At 44.2% G+C, this 12,500-nt stretch overlaps 1 protein-coding gene across 1 annotated transcript in view; it reads left to right on the top strand.

Annotated features, from left to right (window-relative positions):
* The window catches only part of nr5a2 (nuclear receptor subfamily 5, group A, member 2), a 62,573-nt gene that overhangs the window by 15,253 nt on the left and 34,820 nt on the right, over nucleotides 1-12,500 (top strand). Inside the window, exon 4 of the mRNA XM_080033331.1 lies at nucleotides 44-762. Coding sequence (XP_079889457.1) covers nucleotides 44-762 — 719 coding nt within the window. The remainder of the gene's footprint in view (nucleotides 1-43; nucleotides 763-12,500) is intronic.

The following is a 12,500-nucleotide window of genomic DNA, read 5'->3' as shown; positions in this document are numbered from 1 at the left end:
TTCCTTTTTTTCTCTCTCATCTTTTCATTTCCCCGTGTGGCAGCTGTGCGAGCGGACCGCATGCGTGGTGGTCGCAACAAGTTTGGGCCCATGTACAAACGTGACCGGGCCCTCAAGCAGCAGAAGAAGGCGCTGATCCGAGCCAACGGCCTGAAGATCGAGGCCATGACTCAGGTGATGCAGGCCGTGCCCACCGACCTCACCATCTCCTCGGCCATCCAGAACATCCACTCGGCCGCCTCCAAGGGCCTCAACCCCCTGAGCCACCACGGGGGCCATCACAACGGGCACCACCACCTGCACCACCACCACCACCATGCCACCGCCCTGCCCCCCACAGACTACGACCGCAGTCCCTTTGTCACCTCGCCGGTCAGCATGGCCATGCCGCCGCACGCCACCAGCCTGCAGAGCTACCAGGCGGCCTACGGACACTTCCAGGGCACGCGCACCATCAAGTCCGAGTACCCCGAGCCGTACACCAGCTCGCCGGAGTCCATCATGGGCTACGCCTCCTACGTGGACGCCTACCAGTCAGGCTCGCCGCCCGGCTTCCCCCACCTGATCGTAGAGCTGCTCAAGTGTGAGCCGGACGAGCCCCAGGTGCAGGCCAAGATCCTGGCCTACCTGCAGCAGGAGCAGGCCAGCCGGGGCAAGCATGAGAAGCTCAACACCTTCGGCCTCATGTGCAAGATGGCCGACCAGACGCTCTTCTCCATCGTAGAGTGGGCACGCAGCAGCATCTTCTTCCGTGAACTCAAGGTGGGTTTTTTTGCATGTAGATCCGTGTTGTAATGAGAGGGATTTGTTTTTGTTTTGTTTGATGAATGGAAATGTTTATTTTTTTACTTGACACAATTATTTGACACAATTTTAAGTTAAGATAGTTCACTACTATTCAAGCGTGAATTCTATTTGCAGTTACTCTTCAGGTCTTTAATAAATGATCCTGCATTTTGTTGCGATGCTAATTCTTTTACCACCTGTCATCCACAATTGACAGTACTTTACAAAGTTCATGAACATCATTTGCCCAATCCTTTAGCTTTAAAAACACATCTTTAGTCTTTCTCTTTTATGCACTGACTCAACACTATTGCAGAGCACACAGGGCTTTTGGGGGCGAGGGTCTGCGCCTAGCTGACAGCGCTCTCTGTCCCACTGCCTGAGCAAAATTCAGCAGCCAGCCATATTTATCCAGTGTGTGACACAGTTTGGCTATGAGTTGTGAAAACTTTGACTTTGAGCTTCAGGCACTATTCATATTAACAGGATCCTAGAGTGAGGGTTTTATGTGAACTGAATGCCACTCATCTCCCCTTGAAATATTTCTCAGATCTAAGTGTCCACACACTGGGAGATGGTATAACATATTAGCATATTGGTAGAACAAAATTCATGGACTTGGCCACACCAGAGGAGAAGGTCATAATATTAGCAACAAATCGTCTATTGCTTTTTTTTGTTTATTTTAATTTTTTTTAAACTTTAGTTATTTGTGATAGCAAGACATGTCACTATATGTGTTAAACGTCCACTAAAACAGCAGTTTGAGCCTGGTAAAACAGGCACTATGTGCAGCTTTAGCACAGTCAATCCCAGCTGACCAATAGTAAAAGCATCCACCAATAGAACATTAGATATTTCCGCTTATTCATCACAGAGCCCAGGGGAGAGTTTCGTATGTTTGCACGCTCGCGGCTTTATTTGCTCCAAATGAAGGTTAATGTCCAGAGCAACATGAAAGGCGTTTGATTAGTATGTGCTTTACCTGTTTTCCTTCGCGTTGTCTGACTCCTTTGTCTGTTTGTTTCACACCGCATCGCCAAAGGCTCAGCTGCATATTTATGGGCCTGGGCCTGTTGCAAAATTCCCTCCAAATATTTGACATTATTTTGTTTTTTCAAATGGGGGAAATAACACATGAAATTAATGCAATATTACAAACTAAGCTAATTACATACAACACAGACAAGAGTCCTTGAAAAGCACATGTTGACATTTTGCATGCGCTGTGTCCCCACTATTGACATTTTCCAGAAAAACGTATTTGCATTCAACTAGGGTGCACAGTACTTCCCTCACACACACACACACACACACACACACACACACACACACACACACACACACACACACACACACACACACACACACACACACACACACACAGGCTCATCATTAGGGTGTGGCCACAGCTAATAATTGTATGGGGTTTGCCCATTAACTTTGAATGATCATTTTTGTTCCCCTACGAAGCCCCTTCATTTCTCACACCCTCATTCTAATTCAATTATCTCACCCACTTGTGATTGCCACTCCCTGATTGGCTGCTGAATGAATCGCCATTATGTTTCCCTAATGACTACCAATACTACTGGAGCTTAACAGTAATTGAGCTGGGTGTCTGTAACAAAGGTAGAAAATGAGCCAGGCTCAATGATGGAGAAACCTCTTCCCGCAACCCCTGAACTGCCCCCCCACCACCCAAAAAAAAAACTCTCTGCTCCTGTTGCACAGAGCCCATTGGACAAGGAGATGGGGGCATATTTGACTATAGTGAGGGTGATAATTGATCTAAGCCTCCATTGCCCGGTTTTTAAAGAGCCATCTAATCACAAAGGGGGACTGAAAAATAATGTGCTAGCTGTGGCTCCGACAGTTTTTCCCACACAACCCACAATCGTCTCTGCCTTACTTGTTTCACAACATATTTACTACTGGCGAAGTGGATATTGATACACTTTTAATCCTAAAATGACACCTTCAAATTGTTTTCTTTTGAGTTTTTATTATTCATCTGATCTTTTCTGCTTTGATTTGTTGTATAATCACAATTGGAGATTCTTGTGGACCGTGTGTTGTGTGAGCACATCTGTTGTAATCCTGCTCTGGTGCCGGCTTTCATGTGTTTGCTGCTATAGTTCAATGCCAAATGACAGTATGTAGAAAACCCCACTCACAACCTCTGCCCTGTCCACTGTATCTGCCCGCTTGTTTATATGTGTGTTGCAGCTCAAGCATGAACAAATTGCCAGTGATAAGAGATTAATTTCAATATAAATGAATACACTTGACTTAGTGTATGGTGTGAGTACCATTGTCTTAACATATGATTACTAGTTTAAAGCTGACTGTTGGCATCAACTGTTATTATAGATCTGACTTGGAGATAGAGAGACAGGAAGCAGAGTAGAATTTAAAGTTTGTCACGGGATCAGTGTGGCGCTGTAGGAAGCTATAAATACACTTTCATCGCTCTCTCACTCAAACATTCACACTCACACACACACACACACACACACACACACACATTAAGACACAGACGCTGCTCACATATAACACTCAGCCCCCCCTCACTATTATTAGCTCGGCAAGAACAAAAGAATTTCTCTTGTAATAGAGCCAAGCTGAGAGGGTGTGTGCGAGACATCTGCCAAAAAAAAGTGTTTAAAGATTTAGTTTCCATAAGTTGGCCTCGGTCACGGGACTCATAAATATTTAGCCATTAGGAGCACCTTCTAAAGAGCTCTCCCCATTCATTCCCAATGCGGCACACTGCCTCTCGCTTTGCTCCCCGTCATTCTTGGAACGTGGCGCGACGTGAGGAGACGTTTATTTGTAACACCTTGGATCTGAGAAAGCCAGGGTGGGCTCTTACCGCCAACCTGTCCAAATTTTGATTTATTTAACACATCGACAAATAGAGAGAGAATAAAGTCGGGTCTGGTGCACTGGTTTTGAAATGGGTGCCAAAATGGTGTGATGAGGGAAAGTTTTGGCAGAGCTGAGGTCTCGATCACTTGTATTTTTTTTTTAATAAAATGTAGAGCTGGAGACAGGTGCATGTGTGGATGTGGATGTGTGTTTATGGCTACAACTCTATGCCTGTCTAGAAATGTTGGCAATCGCTCAAAAGCCTCTTATTATAAGGGTTATTTTCTGTGCGAGATGAGTCAATGTGGCCCCAATATAAGTTCCTAGTCACGACATTGAAATGCTGTGCCAGAAGCAGATTTAGGTCAGTTGTTTAATATATGTTGGTTTGCTTTTTGATTTTTATTTAAAATTGTGTTTTTTTACTTAATTGTGTGCTTAATTCCCCCTCACCCCCCCAAAATATTGCAAAAGAAAATATAGGATGCATGCTCAATCCTGTTAATGATTGTTTTTATCTATTAATGGGTATTTCAGTGTTAAAGTGTCTTCTAAGGGGTGAAACACATGTGTTTGTCTCTCAGGGACATTTGCTAGCACAGGGCTGGTTATCTGCCAGCCCTCCCCTTTCCATCCTCCCCTGTCCTGCCATGAACCCTTCCACTGGCCCGCCCGCTTGCCCTGGTGCCAACCGCCAACCAGACAACTTTGCATGTTAAAGGACAAATCCACCCAAAGATTATTTTACTGGCATTGGTTGGTTGTTGGTGTTGGTTGGCAATGTTTGATCTTATAGTATGTGAGAGTGGAACAGTCACATACTAGTTATATACACATATTAGTTTGACATAATTGATTCTTTTTTATTCTTATCATGTCGCCTTGCCTCCGACCTCACGTCTTCCCTATAAAGCCCATGAAATCAAAACCAGGATGTCGGCCCAATGTTTGATCAAATGTAAAGAAGAATATGTGTCAACCAAAAACTTGGTAAAAACCTTTAATTGGGAACAGAAAATAAAAAACAAACTTGTCTTACAAATGCTTTAATGACACACAGCTAAGATACATGTATCAAACTTTCAAAAGGATAACATTTAAGTTATTGGTTGACAAAATCTAAAAATATTCGACCATTTGGAATGAATACAAGGATATGTTGCATTCTTTGTGAAAGCCTTCTGAAAGAAAATACCTCACCTAATGTTCCTGTATGTGCAGAATATCAAAGCGGACAACTTGTATGTGTCTTTACACCTTGCGTGCCTGCTTGTGTGTGTGTGTGTGTGTGTGTGTGTGTGTGACTCATTCTGTAGCTGGTCCCTCGATACCCTCACTTCCATTGTTCCAGCGTGGGGATGGCTGGCCTGACTCCCACCACAAACACAATGAGAGGGAGATTTTAGCAGGGCAATCGGGACTATTGATGATTCATATGTTTAGATCTCACCTTCCTAACTCAAATCCCCTTTCACCATGCCACCCCGCCCCGCCCCGGCCCGGCCCCTCTTTCCTCTCCACACCCGTTAATATAAAAGGATGTTGGGACAGCAAGCACTTTTGTTTGCCTTGTCAACACAGCATAGGGAGATGTATTAGGTAATGGAAATAACCATGTCAGAAGATTTGTTTATTTCAATGCATTAAGGCTGCTACAGCCAGAGAAAAACATGTGAAAAACACACATGAATTTGATGCACTGTGAAATAATGTCTTGATGTCCCAGGAGTAATTTTTTGATAACATCTTTGTTTTGATCAAATCTTTTTTTCTGTGTGCCCTTTAACCTTACCATTTTGTCAAATGTACCATAACTACTTCAGGTATGGATTTACAAATGATATGGCCAATTTTTTTTTTTTGAGTTTTAAACTATTCAAACCAAACAAAATGAAAACCTGAAGAAAAAAAAAGCCAATAGCTTTTGAACTGCAGGTGCATTGCTGAAACAGCAACGTTAAAATAGTCTGGAAATGATTACAACTCATGCCAACACATAAAACAGGAACAGTGTGAGTAGGATTAGGCGCTGTGGCAGGGTCTCTCGAATAGAATGATCGTCTAAAGTTTTTATTTAGACACTTTTTGGGATCGCTATTCATTTGTCTTAATGGTAGCTGTTAACAGCAGTACGATAACCTGTGTGTGGACTATTAGGTTACTTCAGTTATACGCCAAAGATGAAGTCTTGTTTGGAATCTGTCTTGGGTGAAATGATGTGTAACACTATACATATATTTAGTCCGTCCACCTGATAAAAGTCTAGCAGGAAGGAAAATGGCTGTGACGTTTTGAAATGTGGCTGCGCCGTTTATTTTGGTCACCCAGGGACAGTTTTCTTTTGGGGGGAACCAGACAGGTTTTTGTGCTTTTCCGTCTCTTTTGGCTTTTTTTTCTTTTCTTTTTTTTCTGTTTTGTCTCTTTGCATGTAGCGGGGAATGGCAAAAGCAGAACTGAGGGCCATTAAGTTGAGGAGGAACTGTATTAGAAGTCTTGTTCCCTGGGAAAGCTCCCAGCTGAGATGGGACGGCCATATTGGATAAACAGATGGCCGGGGAGAGGGAAAGGACAGGCGAGGAGAACAGAGGTGAAACAAAGAGCGGAGGAGAGGGGAGGGAATAACAAAGGAGGAAGAGGTAAGGGAGAAAATATTGAAGGTGATGAGAGTCATCAGGAAAGACCAAAGGACAGGAAATGGATGAGGTAATGCATGCAACATATGAAAAAAAGTCATTACAGAACAACATCCATGGTTCACATATGATCTGTGGTGCATGTCAACCTTTTCATTTCAACTGGTGACTATTTGTTGTCAAATAAAGCCCAACATGCACAATAACAATAATAATAATATAATGATAATAATAATTTGATTTATTATTTAAGTAATATAAAACTTTCCAGTGAAAGGGTCTTTTCTGATTTAAAATTATTTTACATTTTTCATAAATATTTTACAATGTTCATAAATATTATATATGGATATATAATTAATATAGAATTTGTTGTTTGAAATAAAAATGTAATAAGACAATGTGTTTTTAATATTGGGAAAAATTATGAGCTTTTTTCCAATTCTGCTGAAACACATCCAAAACATTAATACATTGTATTAAACATTGCGTTTCCCTTAGTTAAATAAAAACTTTTTCTGAAGTTTAAAAGTTGTATAGGTTACATTAAAAAAAATCTGTGCACCATCCCTCTCCAGCAGTTGATATATGCAGACAAGTCGTATTTTTTCTAGTCCTTTTTTTTTAATTCAAAGTCAAATTCTAAAAGTCTTAAAAACTCAGGAAAATCAAAGAAAGAGGCAACAACCTGAGTAAATAAATGAATAAATAAGACTTGCATTCTAGGCAGACAAATTATTAAAAACATTGACTGCTACTCCGCCAGTTATTCCACTCCTCTAATCGTCCAGTACGCACTCAATACTGTCAATCACAGTATGACAGATCCTCGGGGTTGGGTGCAGAAGGGGGCTAATGTTCAAATCTCACACCTGAATATTATCCACTTATAGATTTACCTGAGTGAATAATGGAAGGCCCTCTGATGTGCCCCACTCTGACCGCCGGCATAATTTCACCCACACTCCTCACACCTCCCCTTCATCTACATTCATAAATATTACATGAATTTACGTATTTGTGAATTTATACTTACACCCCCTGTTCAGACCGGTGAGTCTTTTTCTCCAGTCTTACTTATCTCCTCTTACACACACACACACACACACACACACACACACACACACACACACACACACACACACACACACACACACACACACACACACACACACACACACACACACCCATACACACACAACCTTCTTTTCCATGACTTATCGAGGAGAAGTTTAATTTTCAAGGTTCAAACAAGTGTGTGTGTGTATGTGTGTGTACGTTGGAAGAGGAAGGGGGGTTGTATTGCCCCTACCCTGCTTTGACCGCTGATTGCACATTTTTTATAATTTTTTTTTCACACCCCATAACTGAGTGGAAATTAATAAGACGCTTTAGGCGTGATCTGTGAACCCTGGGAAGTGGTATATCTATACTACCTTCCATACACACACACACACACACACACACACACACACATTTCCTCAGTCTGCAGTGTCTGTCTTGTCATAGAGGTCAACGGTGTCTCCCCCCCCCCCCCCCCCCCCCGCCCCACACAACAACCTCCCATCCCGACACCCCAATCCTGACAAACTGCAAGCGTGATGGGGTTGGTGGCCCCACGCAGTAGGCAGAGATTTGTAACTGTGTCCCTGGTCCATTGCATTTGGTCCATTGCATTTGAATTATTCGGCAGGCCCCCCCCTCCCACCTTCAACACACACACTTCACCTTAACTGGGCTGGCGGGGGGAGAAGGTGTAGAGAAAGGACACGGAGGGAGAAACAGGGATGTAGAGGAAAGCAGACGTTGACTTTAAATGAGTTACAGAAGGAGTACAGGGAGAGGAGAGAGACAAGACGTGACGTGAGACGGAAACCGCGAGGCACAGGGAGAAAGAGAGACGGACGGAGTGAATGATTTAGAGAGAGAAAGTGGCCGTGAGAGAAAAGGAGAACAGAGGCAGAGACGGAGGGAGATATTGCAGCGAAGAAGGAAGAGAGGGAGAGGAAAAAGAGTTGACCGTGAGAGATAAAGAGAGAAAGAAAGAGACAGAAAGAGAGAGAGAGAGAGGGAGAGAAGAAGGTAATGGAGGACAGCAAGAGAAGTACAGAAAGAGGGGGAAATGAGGAACAGAGGAAGGTGAAGGGGGGTTAAATGGGAAGATGAACAAGGGGCTGTGAGAGGCAACGACCAAGGGCAATAGAAGGAGGAGGAAAGGGGGGCATGGTGAAGGACAACAGGGGAGTGTGTGTGTGTGTGTGTGTGTGTGTGTGTGTGTGTGTGTGTGTGTGTGTGTGTGTGTGTGTGTGTGTGTGTGTGTGTGTGTGTGTGTGTGTGTGTGTGTGCGTGCATGGGTGTGTGTGTGTGTGAGTGTGTGCGTGCCTGTGAGAGAGTGTGTGCGTGCCTGTGAGAGAGTGTGAGTGGGGGGAAGAAGACCACTATGTTGGGGTGGGGGTGGCTGGGGCGGGGTGGGGTGGGGGTGTAAGGGGGGAACAGGTGGAAGGTTAATGGGCCTGGAGCGGATCCACCAGACGCTCTTGGGCTTGATATATGGGCCCGGGGCCTGGCGCGGGGCGTAGGCTTTCAAAGATATATTATTTCATTTGAGGAGCAGCACCATTCTGGCCGACAAACCCTCTCCCCCCTCCCCCCCAGCCCCCACTTCCACCAACACCCCCCACGGCCCAGCATTTGTCCAGTGATAGATGACCCCCCCCCCCCCCCCCCCGAACCGCACTAACACACTCATACGCAAACCGTATTGCTCCCTCGTAACACACACTCCCATTGCTACTGTACAATGTTTTGTTGTTGTAGTCAGGAGACTTTTTACTTAAATATTCACTTAAAGTAGCTTCTCTCTTTCTTTCTCTTTTTTTTCTTCCATCTAGTCTTCCTCTGTCAGTCTTTCTCCCGGGGCTGCAGGCAGGTCTTATGGCCCGCCTGTGTGTGTTTTTTTAAGTTGCTATTTTAGTGGTAACAATATCTGTTTGATCAGTCGCACGGGGTAGGAGCAGGAGTTTGGAGGGGGGTGGTTGCAGGGGGAGGGAGGGAGAGGGTGGTGGGGGGTACACAAAGGCCTCTTTTCATTCATAAATTATTGACCATCGCGAAATACATCATACTCTCTTTTTTTCATAAATACAGTAAAGCGGCCCCTGTCTTTTTTTTACCATTTTTTTCAATGCTACCAATACAATTTTTGGATCCCTTTTAAAGTCACTGTGTGTGGTCAGTCAGAGATAACAGAGGCTGTTCTGTACCTGGAAAGCTACAGGTTAGGCCTCTAAAATGTGAAATGTACCTTAGCAACACGTCCCGAGTCCATTAAGCACTTCCCCCACTGGTCTCACAGGTGAATCATGCATACTACATGCATACTGTATGTGTCTCAGAAGGATACTTGGCTTTGAAAAAGTCGCTATTCCACTGTGTGCAACAAGGCTTGTGGGGTGTCATTTTGTTTCTGTTCATCAGTATTTATGTCCTTGCATAGCCCAAGTCTGCACTTTCCGATATCATTGCCAATGGTTCAACTGTTTGACCGCAGTCCACCACTGATCTGACAAAAGTCTTCATTTTCCAATGTCCTCCTCACGTCCCTTGTTGGTAGTAGACTGAGCTTTAAGATACAGCCTTTCCAAACACTGGAGTGGTCCCGTAGGTCCATCCTCCCGGGACTACAGGAGACCGGAAGGAAGAACAGGAAACTTGTTAAAAGAGAAGATTTAAGGTCGCCCGTCCCAGAGGAGCGGCAGCCATAAGGAGACGACGGGGGTTGGGAGGGTTTAGCCTGCGCAAAGTCTGCTCATGTACTTGTTGCTTTGATGAGGGATGAAAGGCTGTCATGAAGCACAAGTTTACAGAGCTCCCGGCAATGATAGACTCAACTGTCCTCCACAACGTTTCCTCTTCCTCAAACAGCTTCATCCGCACTCACAGAATGTTTTGCACCCTCACATTTCTTCACTATTTCACTTAAATTCTGGCTGTAAATGTGAGAACAGGTAAGGTGGAGAACGCTTGCTCATGGACACTGACGAGACAAGGGACTGCTGACAGATGGACATTGCTGCATGGATCAAGAGACTGCACCACTCTTGTGGAAGAGATGTGTTTTTTTTTATTTTTTTTTTACTTCCATCTATCTCTGCCTTTCGCCATCTCGCCCTCCACTTCAAACCCCTGCTGATGTAGTAGCAAAGAGAAAGAATAATTGCCTCCACCTCTTCCGTAGTTTTCCATTTTCAAACAAGTTAACAAAGCCTGATTCGCATTTGCGAGCACTTTGGGCATTCGGCAGGTGAAAGAGCAGGTTGTGTTTAAGTGTTGTTTGAGGACGATCAGGGTAAAAGCCTTTTTTATTGGCAGGTCTTGCTGCTTGTTAAGACGCCGGCGCAGGTGACTAGGCTGTGTTGTTAGCCCCGGTGGCCCGAACTAACACAGTTGTTGTTTCACAAGTTGGCAACAGTCAGTCAAATCAGCAGAGAGAGAGAGAGAGAGAGAGAGAGAGAGAGAGAGAGAGAGAGAGAGAGAGAGAGAGAAAGAGAGAGAGAGGGAGAGAGAGAGAGAGAGTGCAATTGAAAGGCGTAGTGGAAGTGGAAATGAGAGACAAAGAAAATAAAGAAAATAAAGAAAACAAAGTCGATATGGGAACTTGATTTAGGTTAGCCAGGCTGCTAACAAATCAACTCAACAGCGTGCAAACACTCTGCACACTCCTGCAAAGTACAAAGCAAGTTCTCCCTGCCCTCTCCTCCTCTCTGACCGTGCTTATGGTTATGAGCCGTGTTAAAATGACAGTGTATGCATCCCATCAGAAACTCTACAAGCCCAAAAAATTTGGTGCTTAAAATGTGCAGAAGCAGAGGGCAAGTTGGAAGCAATCCTTGTACAAAGTATTGTTATCTGTGGGGGGGGCTTGGGCAGCTGAGGGTGCCGATATGTTGTCAGACGAATGGTAATATATACAGACAGAAGTGCCGGCATTTTGCTTCTAAATAGCTCCCGGCTATAGGGTTTCCTGGAGGTCAGAGGGGACGAGGTGTGGCTGCTGCAGCCTTACGCCGACCCTCAACCTCTAAACTAAACTCACCACATAAAACTATGCAAAACCTGTCAGCTCCTTCATCTTCCTCTTCTGTGATCTTTGTAAAACGCACAGTTCGGGAAAAGCATCAAAGCACAAATACCTGAAAAAGGATCCAAAAGTTTTGCTATGAAGTAAAAGGCCCGATGAATAAGTTGTCACATTTTTTTGGCAAGGGTTGTTGACAATTTATTACTCATATTTCTTAATAATATATAATAATATAGTATGGTACTCAAATATCACTAGACAACGGTTAGCTCGCAACAGAAGCTCCTTTAATCCAATTGAGGTAAAGCATTAGAGGTTTAGCATTGTTAGGTGAGGAATAATGTTGTATGTTAAGGGTTTCTACATTGCAAACTTCTTCAGGCAAATATTGTGATTTGAAAAACTGCACTCTTGAACAAACGCTTCGAATGACGTTTCAAGTAAGTAAGAAAAAAAGAAACACAAAGTAGGTCCCCTTCTTATGTTCCAATGTTACGTGGCCTCAATTATCTGCGTGTAATCCAGCCCGCCTAAAGGTGGTGCCTGTGTCTGCCGCTTTCGTCACTGAACCATCAACAGTTGTCACTCGACGTCTATTTTTGATGCTTATTTACAGCTTGTCTATTCTGGACAGGGAGTGGGGAAGCGTTGCGGGGGGCCGTGGGTCCAGGAGACAATAGATAAGACAGTGGTGGAGCAGAGTCGACAGCTTGCCGGCTAGTTTTACACTTAAAGAGTGGTGGGGTATTTATGTACAACTGGGAAGGCGGGGTGATTGAATTTGCACCACGATGACTGATGCACGCAGTTCATAGGAGTAACACTAGACATTGTGGTTGTGACGACGAGCGAGAAATTTCAACGGGGCCGCACGCCAAAGAAATTAGCCAACCGAGAAAATGGCTTCAGCCCCACCGACAAAGTAGGACAAAGACACCTGTTCCCTGTGCCTACATTAAGCATTCCCTCCTTTGCTGGTTTTCATTTTGCTCTCGCTCTCTTTATTTCTTTTACACTACAATAGGACTTTATATTACTCTCACAGCATTCCCTTTTCCTCATCTCTCAATCTGTCAGTCCCTTTCTCCATTTCTACCCGAAAAAAGGCCATAACTGCAGACCTGGCACGA

Source organism: Ammodytes marinus, assembly GCF_949987685.1.
Source record: "Ammodytes marinus genome assembly, chromosome: 8".
NCBI lineage: Eukaryota > Metazoa > Chordata > Actinopteri > Uranoscopiformes > Ammodytidae > Ammodytes > Ammodytes marinus.
The sequence above is the reverse complement of the archived record's forward strand: the minus strand, read 5'-3'. Positions and strand labels throughout refer to the sequence as shown.